At 42.3% G+C, this 14,896-nt stretch overlaps 1 protein-coding gene across 2 annotated transcripts in view; it reads right to left on the bottom strand.

The window, feature by feature from the left end:
- AGXT2 (alanine--glyoxylate aminotransferase 2) overlaps positions 1-7,172 on the bottom strand; it is a 35,934-nt gene extending 28,762 nt beyond the window's left edge. The window contains exons 1-2 of one of the 2 annotated variants that reach the window (XM_006735526.3): positions 7,046-7,172; positions 506-591 (exon numbers count right to left, since the gene is read on the bottom strand). In XM_006735526.3, coding sequence (XP_006735589.1) covers positions 506-591; positions 7,046-7,133 — 174 coding nt within the window. In that variant the 5' untranslated portion in view covers positions 7,134-7,172. Of the gene's footprint in view, positions 1-505; positions 595-7,045 lie in introns of both variants that reach the window. The other variant, XM_031030434.2, reaches the window with a different exon arrangement.
- Positions 7,173-14,896: the final 7,724 nt, after the last annotated feature.

The following is a 14,896-nucleotide window of genomic DNA, read 5'->3' on the forward strand; positions in this document are numbered from 1 at the left end:
AGGAAGGGAGGGAGAGAGGGAAAGAGGGAAGGCGGGGAGAGAGAGAGAGAGAAAGAGAAGCCCAATATTTCTTAATCTGAGAGCAAAATTATAACTTCATATTTTGGAGGGAAGGATTCCTGAACGTCAGATCATGCATTGCTGTATGAGAGAGTCAAAACAATATTTTAGAAAGTAAATGTGTGGTACCACATTTGTGATATATTGTCTTTGTGTGTGTGTATCTATATTTATATCCCTGTGATAAATACAAATAGTCTCTTTCTTGTACTCTTGGTCTGTCTCTGCTCTGTCTCTCTCTCACACATGTACAACAATTCATGCAACAGTATTGAGTGGAGTAAGAGGGTTCAGATGCTCCTGGTGACTTAAAGGATAGAATATCTAGGATGCTAGGACTCAGTGGCAGGCAGGGCCATCTGTGGGTCCTTCTTGAGGAAATGATTAATTTAGCCCTTTCAAGAAATACCACTTTCTTAGGTTTTCCTAAAGTACTGACTCTTACCTGGTATTTTTCAGGTGTGAAGTCACATGGAGGCATTCTGGGTTTTGTATGAAGACCAAGATTTGCAACAGATGTCCAGAAAGCACCTGCTGAAAGTGAAGTGAGTTAGGGTCCTCAGTTAAACATCAAACAAGCCTGTTTGGAAAAATCACCTATATACAGTAATCCAAATCAAGATCCTTAGGCAATTTCATTTATTTCTTAGTTTAAAAAAATAATTCCAATTGACCTTTAGTTTGGATTTAAAAACCGAGGTATCTCAATAACAAATTTTTGGGAGGAAAAAAGGAATTTCTTTCCAATCTAGTCAACAAAAGCATGGAGGATATTGGGGGAAGTCTTGTTTTTCCCACTGTGGTCCCTCACGAGCTCCTCCACACCCTGCCCACGGGGCTATATTTCTCTCTACAGTCCACCAAACTCTGCCACTGGGGTGCATTGCTGGAATAGATCTTCTTTGTTAATAGAGGCGCTTTCTAAGCTTTGAGCTGCGTAGTGCCCGAATCTTGGTGCCAATCCCAGTTCCTGATACCAGGTTGGCTTTTGGTAAACAGTGAATGAATGGCTGTTGACTATCCTTATAGAGAATGAGTAGAGATAGGTGGTAGGCAATGTACTGTGATAACAAATACACACAAATAGACCTGGGAGACAAAACCTTCCTCCAAAACACAACACAAAGACCATGACAACACAAGACCAGACCACAGCAAAGCAAAGATAAGGTGAGCCAGAGGAATCACTTAATATTTGGAGCTAGAAGGGACCTCAGATTTTTATTGTTGTTGTTAAAATGCTCACTTTATAGATGAGAAAACCAGCCCCAAGTGGTAAATTAATTTGCTTAAGTTCACCAAGCTAGTTAGCTGCAGAACAAGAATGAAACTCCAAGTGTCTGGCTTCCAGCCTACTTCTCTTTTTCTCATTCATTGGCCAACCCTCCTCTCCAACACAGGTTTTGACCTGTCTCAAGCTGTGGGATGGGACAATGGAGTTACAGAATATCACAGTTGGAAGAGATGTCTAGAGACCTTGTAAGTACTCTTAGAAAAGAATACTGCTACTTTTGAAGATTCAAGGTCAGTATCAAGATCATTTTCCAGGTGGAGAGAGCTGAGAAAATCATGCCTCTTATCCAGCATGAAGGTTTGAATCCCTCGATGAAATGTTGCTGTTTTGTGTGGCAATGAAGTCACAGTCCTGAGCAACACAATGAAAAATTGTGTTTTTAAATGAAGCTGGAAAGTAACAGCTCTGAATATGTTTTCTTTCAAAAAGATCTCATTCACTTTTCTGCTCTAAATAATCACTAATGTCATTAATTTGCTCTTACTTTAAAAAGAAGTGACTTGAGGCTATCCATGCATAGAAATGAGAAAAAAAATAACAGCTTAAGTTTTCTGAGAATTTCATCCTTTGAAAAGCTTTTCATTATGTCTCTCTGCATTAGTTACTCTTTTGGGGAAATGGAAAAAAAATATTCTGAGTGTTTCTAAGAATTCAAATTCCCTTCACTCTTTTAGTCCCTTTTTCCTACCTGCACAATTGGAGCTGCCCATTGAGAAGGCCATAAGTTCTCTTGATGCCAAAGCTATAGGGATTATGAAAGTAGGTTGGGGGGTGGGGCAGAGTTGGGGAGAAGGATCTGATAAAGAAAAGCCAAATTTTAAACAGTCAAGGCAGGTTTATTCAGTTCTTTGCTCACCAAACTGATAGGAATGTGATGGTGGAGTGAGGGCTCCAAATGAAATACATGAAATCCTGTTGGAAGGAAGGAAGGAAGGAAGGAAGGAAGGAAGGAAGGAAGGAAGGAAGGAAGGAAGGAGGGGAAGTGGGAAGGGGGAAGGAAGGAAGGAGGGAGGGAGGGAGGGGGAGAGGGAAGGAAGGAAGGAAGGAAAGAAGGAAAGGAGGAAGGAAGCAAGGAGGAAAAGGAATTAGTCAATAGTGAAGTAAGTCTAGGTAACATCTCACAAGTCTATGGCCTTTCATATCTCCCCTCTCACCAAACAACTCAAACTCAAAACTAATAGTAATGATAATAACTGATGGACATAAAGAAACAAAAAGGCTTTTCATTATTTGGTTTTCCTTATTTGCTAGAAAGAAATGTAAAGTCTAAACATCTGGATAATTGTCTGCATTCTTTATTCAAAATAGCCTGTTCTTTTTTTAATTTAATTTTATTATGTTAGTCACCATACAGTACATCATTAGTTTTTGATGTAGTGTTCCATGATACATTGTTTGCGTATAACACCCAGTGCTCCATTCAGTACGTACCCTCTTTAATACCCATCACCAGGCTAACCCATCCCCCACCCCCCTCCCCTCTAGAACCCTCAGTTTGTTTCTCAGAGTCCATAGTCTCTCATGGTTCGTCTCCCCCTCCGATTTTCCCCCCTTCACAAAATAGCCTCAACAAGAGTTGAGGGTTAATAAACTTTTGGGTTCCTGGAGATTGTGGGTGTGCATGTACACACATGGGGGCTATGTGTGTGTGTGTGTGGTGGGGGGAAGACAGACCCAGGAGAGGTGGGGGCAGGGATAACTGAGATCTGGGTTCATAAAACAGAATTCCAGGTCTATTTCTGTATGGCATTTATTTGGCTTCTTTGTTGTTTTAACTGATCTGATATTGCCCTTTTAGGCCTGGTGCTAAATACAGATGACAGCTAATGATTTTCATCCAATTCACCAATTTCCTCTCCAGTTCACCTGGACAACCCAAGATACTTAAAGGTGGAATTCTCTTTGGAGAACACCACTGCCATTGTATAATAAATGCAAATTATAAATGGGTAGTTGGGTTTAATTTTCCAGCTACCTAATTCTCACAGAGTTCCACAACAAAGTCACTTTAACTTGGTTTTCTTTCCCTAAAAATCATAGTATCAAAAAGTGAAAATCTATTGGGGCAAGCAAGATAAGGAAAGGAAATCAATTTTTGTGGGCATTTGAAAATTCTGGGGGGAAATTCTCTCGGTAATGATAAAGAGTTTTCTAACATTCATAACCAGTTTTCAATACAGAGGGGCTATTTAACAAGATCTTCCTTACCCTTTCAAATTAAAAAAGGTATAAATTATTTAATAATACACAATGAACATAGTTTGTAGAATGTAAAGGTGATTTATTAAAATGCTAACTATGCCTTATTTCTACATAGCGTATTAGGTAACTTTACTTTTTTTTTTTTTGTAGTTTTTAATTTTATTATGTTATGTTAGTCACCATACAATACATCATTAGTTTTTGATGTAGTGATCCACGATCCATTGTTTTCGTATAACACCCAGTGCTCCATTCAGTACGTGCCCTCCTTAATACCCATCACCGGGCTAACCAATCCCCCTTTCCCCCGCGTATTAGGTAACTTTAAAAAAACTTGTCACTTGAGACATCTCATTTACTTAGGATAGCCAATGAATTAAGAAAGGAAGAACTTAATATCCATCACCGAGCTAACCCATCCCCCCACCGTATTAAGGAAGGCACATACTGCATGGAGCACTGGGTGTTATACGAAAACAATGAATCGTGGATCACTACATCAAAAACTAATGATGTATTGTATGGTGACCAACATAACATAATAAAACAAAATTAAAAAAAAAAAGAAAGGAAGATCTTATTCACCTAAGAGCCAAGGGAGGGACAGATTACATACGGGGAATTTGCAGTTTTGAGAGACTTTGGTAGGGTTGAGGGCTAGAGATGCCCCCTCCCACGGAGGTGTGTTGAGATTCTGTTGACGTCTGGGTAATTGAGGGGCAGTGGTTGGCTGGGGAGAAACGTTATGTCGTCTGCTTCCAGACCCAAGAGGGGATCCTTTTCCCTTTGTAAATTGTTCCACGGTCTGCAGGAAGTTATAGGGGAGACTTGGAATTGAGCTATAGCACTCAGTCCCTCTGAATTGTGTGCTCACATCAGAGGCCTGCCTCCCACCAGCAAGGCCAAGGGATGGGCATGAGACCACCAAAGGGTGAAGAAGATGTTCTCTCTTTAGGATGTGATGTCTTGAGCAGATGCCCTGCATGGAGGGGAATGGCTGCAGGCCCTCATCAGAGCCATGACCTGCTTCTGAGGCCGTTCCTGCCAGGAGGGATTTCTATCTCTCCTGATGTCTCTTCAGAGCCACTCCTGCCCACCTCCTCACCCTCCCGCTGATTCTTTCCATTCCCTCCCTCCATATCTTTCCCATCAATGCCTTTTGCTTAAGTGAAGGCAGTTGCTGGTGTCCTCAAGCAAGAGCTCTGCCCGATTCCGAGGCTGGCGGGCCCATCCCTCCTCTTGGCACTTTGGGGAGCAGGCCTTCCCCTCCTAGCCCTTTGCAGGGGTTAAATCAGTTCTGTAGCTCAGAGCACAGCAGGCAGGAGACCTCCCTTTAGGGCTCATTTTAATGTTTTTCTTAGAACAGGCTTTGCAGGAGTCTTGGGAAGTTTCTCAGCTGGAAATGGGCACTATTTGCCATCCATCTGCCCTCCTGCCCGTCCCCTCCTTGTGGTAAAGTAGGCAGGCATGTGAAAATGGTACTTTTAAGCACATACCCTATCTCCCTAGAAATGATATATGTTTAACAAATATCATTAGTAAGGAAGAAGTCACCTCGGAGATATTTTCTCTATTCTTTTGTACTGAAACAAATTGCTTCTATAACTCTGTGCACATGTTTAGCCCAAAGTGACCGTGCATATCAAACATAGGCAAGGCTGAATCCTTGACCCACACAGACATCATCCAGACTCCATGTAGGTGATATACAAGGATGGTGGTATATTTATTTTCGCCTACCTGGCCACACTTAACACCTGGTGATCCCCGCATCTAAGCCAGACCTGCTCCTTCCTCCCCCATTTTAATTTTCTATCTTCTCACCCTAGTTTGCTTTTATTCATGGCATGTATTTCTACTGGATGTTTTCTACATATTTATCTGTTTGTTTGTGCTCGATCTCCCCTATTGGGATACAAAACAAAACCATGGCTTTTTGCTCCTCATGGCTCTGTCTACACATGGGTCCATAGTAGGCCCTCAGATACTTTTGATTGAATATGTATTTTGCACACAGCAGGTTCTTAAGAAGGATGTGGTCAATGAGTGTGCGTTTGAATGAACAAACCCAAGCAGGAATATATCTAGGTATTATAGTCCCGAAAGTAGAAATAAAGCCCTGAAGATTCTTGAAAGGCCAGGTAGAGCATGGCATTCACGTCTCTGTGGCCTAAGTTGGCAAGAGTCCTTTTCCTGTTTAGTTTCCTTGGTGCAGCTATGTTAAGGAGTCCCCAGGAGTTGATCAAGAAGATTTCACCTGCTACCACCATCAGCCCAACTCTGCACCTGGCAGGGTTTGGGCTGGCAAAGGGGAAGGGGGGCAGAAAGGGCATTCTCTCTTGCTTTGCCACATAGTATCCTCCTTATCGAGCCTAAGACTCTGGGTATAATTCTAGCTCCTTCTCAGAAAATGACAGGGTTAAATGATGTTCTGGCAAAAGTCCCATGATTGAGGGAAAAGAGAAGCCCAAACAGGGTGGGAGAAAGAGTAGGGAAGGAAGGGCCTGGTGGAATCATTCTGTGTTTGTCTTTGACCAACTTTGTTAATTACTTTTATTCTTCTGTCTCCTCATCTGTGAAATGGGTTAATCATACTCACTAACAAGTTTGGGTTGAAGATGAAAGGAGGTAACCATCTAAAGCATGAGAAGTTATTAAGTTTCAAAGAGTAGTGACTGCTGGGGGGATAAAAAGCAAATAGAAGAGGAAGGAAGGAGAAAGAAAAGGGCAAGATGAGAAAATGAAGATCACATTGATCATAATGGGGGATGGAAGAGGATTTCCTGTACCTGATTAGGGCCTGTGAGCACACAGAAACCTGCAGACTGCTGCTTACACTCATGTTCCTGGGAGGCGATTTGGGGAGGAGGTGGGGTTCAGGGAAATCACTAGCACGGAGGATAGAATACATGAAGCCACCAGTGGCTGGTGACCCCAGGTCTTCTCACACTTTGTGCCCCTGCTGGAGAGAGAGTCTGGGTGGAAGAAGAGGGCTCAGGGTCTAGTCCTAGCTCCTGGGTGTCTCCGGGGAAATGGCTGCACTTCTCTGAGACTGTTTCCTTGTCAGTGCCTGAGGTGGTGGTCCTACCTCCCGGAGGCATGGTGGGAATTCATGAGGAGGCGTTATGCCTTCTAAAGTCATCATCCTTGAGTATCTGTTTATTGCAGTTAACACTTAATTGTGAATGGCTTTCCTTTTATTTCTTCTTTATATTACAGCTAAGACACCATACTGTTTTCATTTTGAAATTGTGCATCATTGGGTTTCATGATCTATGGATTTCCATTCAGGGCAAGAGGGGGGCACTGCAAATTCTGGCCATGGGCAGGAGGCATGGGTCAGCTGGAGTGAGGACCGCTGTGTCAGATGGCCCATCTCCAAGCCCCTACACAGGCCTAATCCCAGAACCCCAGGCAACAGGCTCTGAGCTCAGCGCTGCCCCTCTGGCCAACCCTCAGCTGACCCACAGGCCACCGGTTTCCACTCACGGCTCAAGGAAGGGCACATCTTGGTGATCCTGGGAGAGGAGGTCTGCAGGTGCCAAGCTCTCAGCAAGTGTCTCCAGGCTGGAGTCATCCCTCCCAGTCAGAGAGCAAGTGCCTGGGTAGTGCAGGTCAGAGGAAGAGCTCCAAACTGCTCACCAGCCGCTGGACTTTGAGTTTAGGATGGGAGGGGAGGAGCTCCGGGGGGGGGGGCGGTCCTGAAGTGGTTACTGCCTTCACTTTGGACCAGCCCCAGAGCTCCCAGGGCAGCACCTTAGGGGAGGGAAAGGCTCCCAGTCCATGACCTAAGGGAGAGAAAAGAAAAGAAGGTGGGAGAGAGAGAAGAGAAAGAAGGCAGGCAAACAAGGTGAAGGCCTTCTGGACGAGTTTTGTTAGTTTTCTGTTCCAGCAGGTTCTCGTCAGGAGGAGCGTCTCTCTGTGAGGGTGGTGATGGCTGGGGGGTGGGGGAGGGGAGGGCTCAAGATACAGTTGAAGGGGTCAGAGATTGAGACATGAGGCGTGTGAGTAAGAGAGAGAAAAAGAGGATGTGCATGAAGAAATGGCTGTGGGTATTGAGGGTCTCTGAGGAAGAGAAGGGGACTATGGGTAAAGGGTGCTGCTCTCCAGGGAAGGAGAGGGGCACGAAATAGCTGGGAAGGCTCTGGACAACGATGCATCCGAGTAGGGCAAGACGTTGAGGCCTGAGCAGTCAGGGTGCTTTATTTTTATTATATTTTAATTTCTAAAATTCCCATTTGTCACTCCTGCCTACCCCACCCCTAATCTCCGTAGGCGACTATTTCATGTATTTAGTATGCATCTTTTTGTTGGTATGTATTCTTGTAACACGTGTATTGTGTGGAGCGGACGCGTTCTTGATTTATGTAAAATGCGTCCTTTCCTTTCCGCTCCCAGCCATGGTTTTAAGACCCATCCAGGTTGCTCTAAGTGCATCTGTGCTGCAGACTGGGAGTCCGTGGGCCTGTGCGTGGCAGGGCCTAAGGGGGACAGGGACAAGGGCCCATGGAGCTTGGTGGGGAAGGGCCCCTAGGCGGAGGGCAGGCTGCTCAGGATTGCCCGGGGCGGGGTGGTGGTGGTGGGGGGGGGAGGGGAGGGCGGCTCTAATAAGCAGCGGAACTTCCCAGGCTTGTCTCGGGGGCAGCCACAGGCCAAGTACATCTCTACACCGACCCACTGGAATCTTCCAAGTTTATATAAAGACCTTAACTTGGTTAACTGGATTCTTCCTTAGAGTTTCCACCTCTCAACTGGGCCATCCACATGGTCTCAACAACACTTGACTCTCTCAAGGCAGCGTCTTCGAAACAGCTCTCAGTGTGGGAAAGGTGAGCAGAACGTGTATTCCAAGGACAAGGGAGGGGGTGAGGAGCTTCTGCCCGCCTGGGTCCCGCTCTCAGGGCCACAGGCGGTCCCGTCTGCTCCATGACGTCCTGCAACAGTGGTGGGGGATGGGTGAACACCGTGCAAGGGGACATCTTGCATCACCTGGCAGGGAGGCCAGCTGGCTTGGTCACATCCACCACCCCACATCTGAGGTGAGGGCCCCAGAGAAGCACAGGAAGTCTTTGAAATTCAATGTAAATTGTCCCCTTTTGCGTGGGCTCCCACGGGAGTGGCTTTGGCAGCTGTTGGCCCCCGGGGCACCCGGTCTGTCATGCGGGGGGGCCCGAGCTGAGGAAGTGTTGAGTTGCTGAAGTCGGCATGTGTTCTTCAGCTCTACTGGGCTGTGATCAGTTTTGGGCTTTGTGAACACTGTAGGCTGCAGGCTCCCTTGCCTTTAGAGTTTTCTTGGGTTGTAAGACTGTTATGGTGAGAGGCACCCAACATCAGGGGCTCCCTTGGGTGGAGAAGCCAAACACCGCAGGCTCCCTGACTTCAAGTTGGGAAGTTGTACCTTCATTATTTAAAAGGGAAAATGGGCGCCTGGGTGGCTGAGTCAGTTGAGTGTCAGATTCTTGATTTTGGCTCAGGCCCGGCTCTCAGCCCCCCTCGGGCTCCCTCCTCAGTAGTGAGTCTGCTGGAGATTCTCTCCCCCTCTATCCCTCCCCAACTCATGCTCTCTCTCTTTCTCTCAAACAAATAAATAAATCTTTAAAAACATAAAGGGAAAACATTTTTTTTTTAAAGTGAAACCATTTATTCTGGTTACCATAATAACAGGATACGTTCTTTGTGAAAACAGACTCAAGTCTAGAAAAGCATAAGGAAGACAGTAACCACAACAAATCTGACCGTTATAGTTTAGTAAAGATTCTTCCAGAAATCCTTTATTACGCATGTACACCTGTGTATACACATACCATTTCATAACCTGCTTATAGTCAATAGTACAGCTTTTCATGCAAAAAATATAGATCTGAGTCATGATTCCTACTTCTTTTACAATATTCCATCATCTGTTTTATTTGATTTTGGAAAATTCTTTGGCCATAATCATTTCAGTATTTCTTCTCCTGCTGATATTTCAATTACACATATATTACACCTTTTGAAATTGTTCCACAGTTCTCAGAGGTTCTGTTATGTTCCGCTCCCCTAACTCTTTTTTTCTCACTGTTTTAACCCAGCAAGTTTCTATTTCCCATCTTCAAGCTCACCTATTCTTTCCTCAGCCCGGTGCAGTCTGCCCAGGAGCTCATTGGAGACATTCTTCATTTCTGTTAGTGCTTTTGATTCCTAACATTTACTTTTGATTCTTTCTTAGAGCTTTCTTCTCTCTGCTTACATTATCCATTTGATATTATGTAATGTCTGCCTTTTCCATTAGAGTCCTTAGCATATTAATCATAGTTACTTTAAATTGATAATTTCAAAATTTGTGTTATATCAGAGTCTGGCTCTAATGCTTACTTTGTCTCTAAAGACTGTATTTTCTTCCTATCAGTTTAGCATCCCTTGCAACTTTTTTGTGGGAGCTGGACATGCTGCATTGGATAATAGGATCTCTGGTGAATAAGTCTTTAGTGTGAGGTTTTATGTTAATCTGGTTAGAAGTTGAGATGTGTTTAATATCTGATGTAGCTGTAGATGCCAAAGGAATCAAATTCCTGTAGTGTCCTTGTTTTTCCTATTCTCTGTTGTCTTAGGGCTTCCCTTAAAAACTCCTTAAATGGAGTCAGATCTGGCAACTCTTTGAGCTGTAATTCACTTGTTATTACAGGAGCCCTAGAATCTTATGATTAGATCTCAGTCTTTTAGTGGGCCTATGTCTCTGGACTGTGACTTTTACATGTATTTCTCCAGTGTGAAGAAAAAAATATATATATTTTTAAACCTCCTACCCTCTACTTTCCTCCCTGGCCTTAGTTTTCCCAATCTATTTCCTTGAAACCTTGACTTTCTTCTTTTTTCTCTCTCATAGGTGAGGTAGGAAGCAGAGAGGGGGATGCAGGGGAGAAATGCCTTTCAAGCAGCAGACACAGGGCTCTGACCAAGTCATTTCCCCCAGAGAATAGATCTTTATTAAAGTGAAGTCTCTGAGCATTTTCACAATGATTATTCTTCCCCTTCCCCAGCCAGAGCAATGAAGGGAGCTTCACTATGACAACCTAGTGATATTCCTACTGTAGGTATGGCTCATAACACTCTGGGGTCCTCCAATGACTCTGGAAACCTGGAAGCTTCTCATTCTCATGCTAGTCCACACTCAGTCTCCAGCAATTTGTCCAAATTACTGTTTAAGTGTTTCTACCAGTTATGGCTCCAGTGGCTTCTGCTGCAGGTAAAGAAGCTCTAGGCTGTGACTTTCAGGATTTGCCTGTATCCCTAGATTTCACAGTGACAAGTCACTCTGCAACTTCAATTCCTGACAGGTTCAAGAAAAGTCATTCGTTTTCTCTTTGTCCAGCTTCTTCTTGTAAGGATGGAAGTGACAACTTCCAAGCTCTTTACATGCTGAAGAGGAAGTTGGAAGTCTCCATATATTTTACTTAGTAAGTCCCTATTGAAGACAGCTGTAGTTACTGCATCATCCTAGGACATAGAATTTTGTGCTCTAAATGAACTTGTTTCTGCCAGCCCCCCCCCCCCCCGACATTGGATAAATCCTTGAAGAGGGGTTTCTGGGTCAGAATGTATGTGCATTTAAAATGCACTCTAGTAAGAAGATATCAACTAACATTGAACAAAACTGTTTTCCAAGATGGTGGGTCTTTTGACCATTTTGGAATTACAGTGATATCCACCAATTCTGAAAGCTGGATGAGGGACAAGCTTAGATTGCCTTAGATCTTCTTCCTCCATCTAGGAGTCACTTGAAATAGCAATCCAAGATCTGACCCCCGGTTCACAGGCAAAATTACTATTAAACAGATATTATCTCAGGGATGCCTGGGTGGATCCGTCGGTTAGGCATCTGCCTTTGGCTCAGGTCATGATCCCGGGTCCTGGGATCAAGCCCCACATCGGGCTCCCTGCTCAGTGGGGAGTCTGCTTCTCTCTCCCTCTGCCTGCCGCTCCCCTTGCTTGTACACACTCTCTCTCTCTTTCTTACAAATAAATAAATAAAATCTTAAAAAAATAATAAACATGTTATCTCTGAATTATCAGGAACTTTAAGAGACATCTGCTCTGGGTCTTTTTCTTCTCTTTCCTTCATACAGATTAGGTATAATTTTTTCCATTATATATAGGACTGGAGAAGATGAGAAAGGACCCCAGTTCACATGACTGATAAATAGCAGGGGCAGGGTGTCAGTTAAGAGGCTTGCCATCTCTATTTCTCATATAATGAATTACTTTGAAGCTTAATATATTTTATCAGGTAGGAAAATATTGGAATCTCTCCTCAAAAAAGGTAATTGATGATTATGGAAGCAATGGGAAAACCATGGGGAAGTAATGGGAAAATTATTAACCTGACAAATTCTGTTGTCAAGTTAATAATTATAGGGATTTTTTTTTTTTTTTTGTACACAGGTTCGCTAACGATTTATCAGTTAAGTCTGAGTGAACTTTGCTCTTTGATCCTAGTACTTCTGCCAATGACAGAGCAGGGTCCATCAGAATTACTGAGAATAAATAATACTTTTCCAAAGTGATCCTTTCTCTTTCTTAACTTGTTTAGGAGTCCTGGAGTTGAAGGGAAAATTCTGGAAGGATTTCAGATAAAACCCAGTTTACTCGAAACCTTGTATTTCAGGTATCCCATTTCACAGTGAATGGACTGTGAAGGAGGGCAGGTGTAGTGTGTTCAGAATGAAGTAAAGAGGTGATAGGTGCTTTCAAAGACAATAACTGTGTGGAGATGTGCTCCGATACCATAACCCTTAGAGTTTCATGCAGCACTGATTTTCTTGAAAAATGGTGCAAAGTCAAAGTCCTTTAATTTGTTTATGAGGATGAGCTCTTTGAACCAGGCTCGTTTGGAATTATTAGACTTAATATTTTTTAAAAGTCAGTCTGGAGAGCGAGACACACAATGGTTACCTCAGCCTCCTGGACTAGAGTGTGATGCCCAGGAGGACAGAGAGCTCCTCTGTATGAGCTTCCTGTATCCTGGCATGGTGCCTGGAACACAGTGCTCATCAAGAGTTGTTCAGTAATGGGTCTGGTCCAATGATTGACAGAGACTTGAGGAAGATTTGTATTTAAAAGGAGGATCTTGGCGCACATGGGTGTCTCAGTCAGTTAACAACCAACTCTTGACTTTGGCTCGGGTCATGATCTCAGGATCCTCAGGATCCATTATGCTCAGCAGGGATTCTGCTTCTCTCTCTCTCTCTCCCTCTGCCCCTCCCCCAGCTTGCCCGCCCACACGCACGTGTTCTCTCTCTCTCTCAAATACATAAATAAATCTTAAAAAAAATAAAAGGTGGGTCTTGAACATCCAAATTAATCTCTTTTTGTTAAATGTATGGAAGATATTATATATGTACATTCATATATGTATAGATATATTTTGCATAGGCCCCTTAGCTACTGGACTTCTCCAGTTGTTCATTCCCTTGAACGTTGTAACCAGAGGACAATGTCTCTACCAGTTGCAGCAGGATGAGGGTCAGTAGAATTTGGCTCCCCATGTCCCCATGACTGGGCTTATTCCTGACTGGGAGAAGAGCTCTCCCTAAATGTAGGCACTCAGATACAGTGAATTATCTAACTAGGACCTTTTATTTATATCCTGCTCTTACAATGATTATTACAAAATTGGCTGGTTTAAATTGCAAATTACAAATTAATTCACATTGCAAAAGAAAAACAAAGGAAGGGTGCCAGAAGAGCAGAAGGACCTGACTTATCACCTAAAGGAAAAAATTCTCAAATAGAATGGAAAAACAAAATGTAGCTATGTACTGTTTATAAGACGCACTTAAAACATAGTGACATTGAACAATTGAAAATAAGAATATAGAAAGAGACCCACAAGAGAATTAACCAGTGGAAAGAAAGCTGGTGGAGCCATATTAATATTAAAAAAAAGAGACAAAAATCATTAAGAATAAAGGACATCGTATTTAATAATGACAGAGATAATTCATTAGGAAGAGTAAACAGTTAAATCTATATATACCTAATAGTATAGCCTCAAAACAAAAATTGATAGAATTACAAGGACAAAGAGGAATTTCTATAATCCTAGAAGATTTTAACTCACTCACAAATCACCTCAAAAAAGTATATCTCAAGTAGCAAAAGAGATGAATCTTATGAATGCAAGAATCTTAAAAATTTTTTTAGCAAACTGAATAAAGCAAAATTTGTAATAATACATCATGCTGAAGTAGAATTCATTCCAAGAATGTGAGAGTAATTTAGCATTAAAGCCTTTTCTCCAAGTTAATTCTGTAATAGTTTATATATTAATCAAATAAAAGGGGAAAGCCACATTTTTGTATCAGTAGATGTAAAAAAAAATTGTTATCAGTAAATGTAGAGCTTTTAACACCAATTCGAGATATGAAATTATTAGCACATTAGGAATAGAAAGGAACTTCCTCAATCTATCTAAGAGTATCTGTAAAAATATATAGGAAACCCTATACTTAATGGTGAACTTTTGGTAAAATTCTCTTTAAAGTCAGGAACAAGAAAGAATGTCCACTACCTTCAACATTGTATTGAATCCAACCCCAAGAAATAGATCAAGAAGAAGATATAAGAGATATAAAGACTGGAAAAGAAGAAACAAAGTTGTTAACATTGATATAATTGTAAAAATGGAAAATCCAAGAAAAACTACAAATTACAAGAACTAATAATTGGAGTTCAATGAGGTTTCAGGATTCAGAATCAATATTTAAAAATCAGTAGTTTCTATATATAAGCAACAACTTCTTAGAATAAAATAATTTTTAAAAAGGTACCATTTACAATAGCAACAAAATTATGGTGCCTGGGAATGAATCTACTAAAACACAAGCAGATATTTATGAAGGTTAGCATAAAACTTTACTAAATACCATAGTACATGAAATGGTAAGCCATGTTCATGATTAGGACACAATATTATAAAGATCTAACTTCTTCTAGAATTAACACATAAATTCAATTAACAAAATCTAATTCCCAGCACAATTTTTTAAAAATTTTATTTTATTATGTTATGTTAGTCACCATACATTACATCATTAGTTTTTGATGTTGTGTTCCATGATTCATTGCGTATAACACCCAGTGCTCCACTCAATACGTGCCCTCCCTAATACCCATCACCATACTAACCCATCCCCCCATCCCCCCCCTCCAAAGCCCTCAGTTTGTTTCTCAGAGTCCATAGTCTCTCATGGTTCGTCTCCCCTTCCGATTTCCCCCCCTTCATTTTTCCCTTCCTACTATCTTGTTTCAGAGGTACAGGTCTGTGATTCATCAGTCTTACACAATTCACAGTGTTCACCA

Source organism: Leptonychotes weddellii, chromosome 7 (genome assembly GCF_054177405.1).
Source record: "Leptonychotes weddellii isolate Sample4059 chromosome 7, ASM5417740v2, whole genome shotgun sequence".
NCBI lineage: Eukaryota > Metazoa > Chordata > Mammalia > Carnivora > Phocidae > Leptonychotes > Leptonychotes weddellii.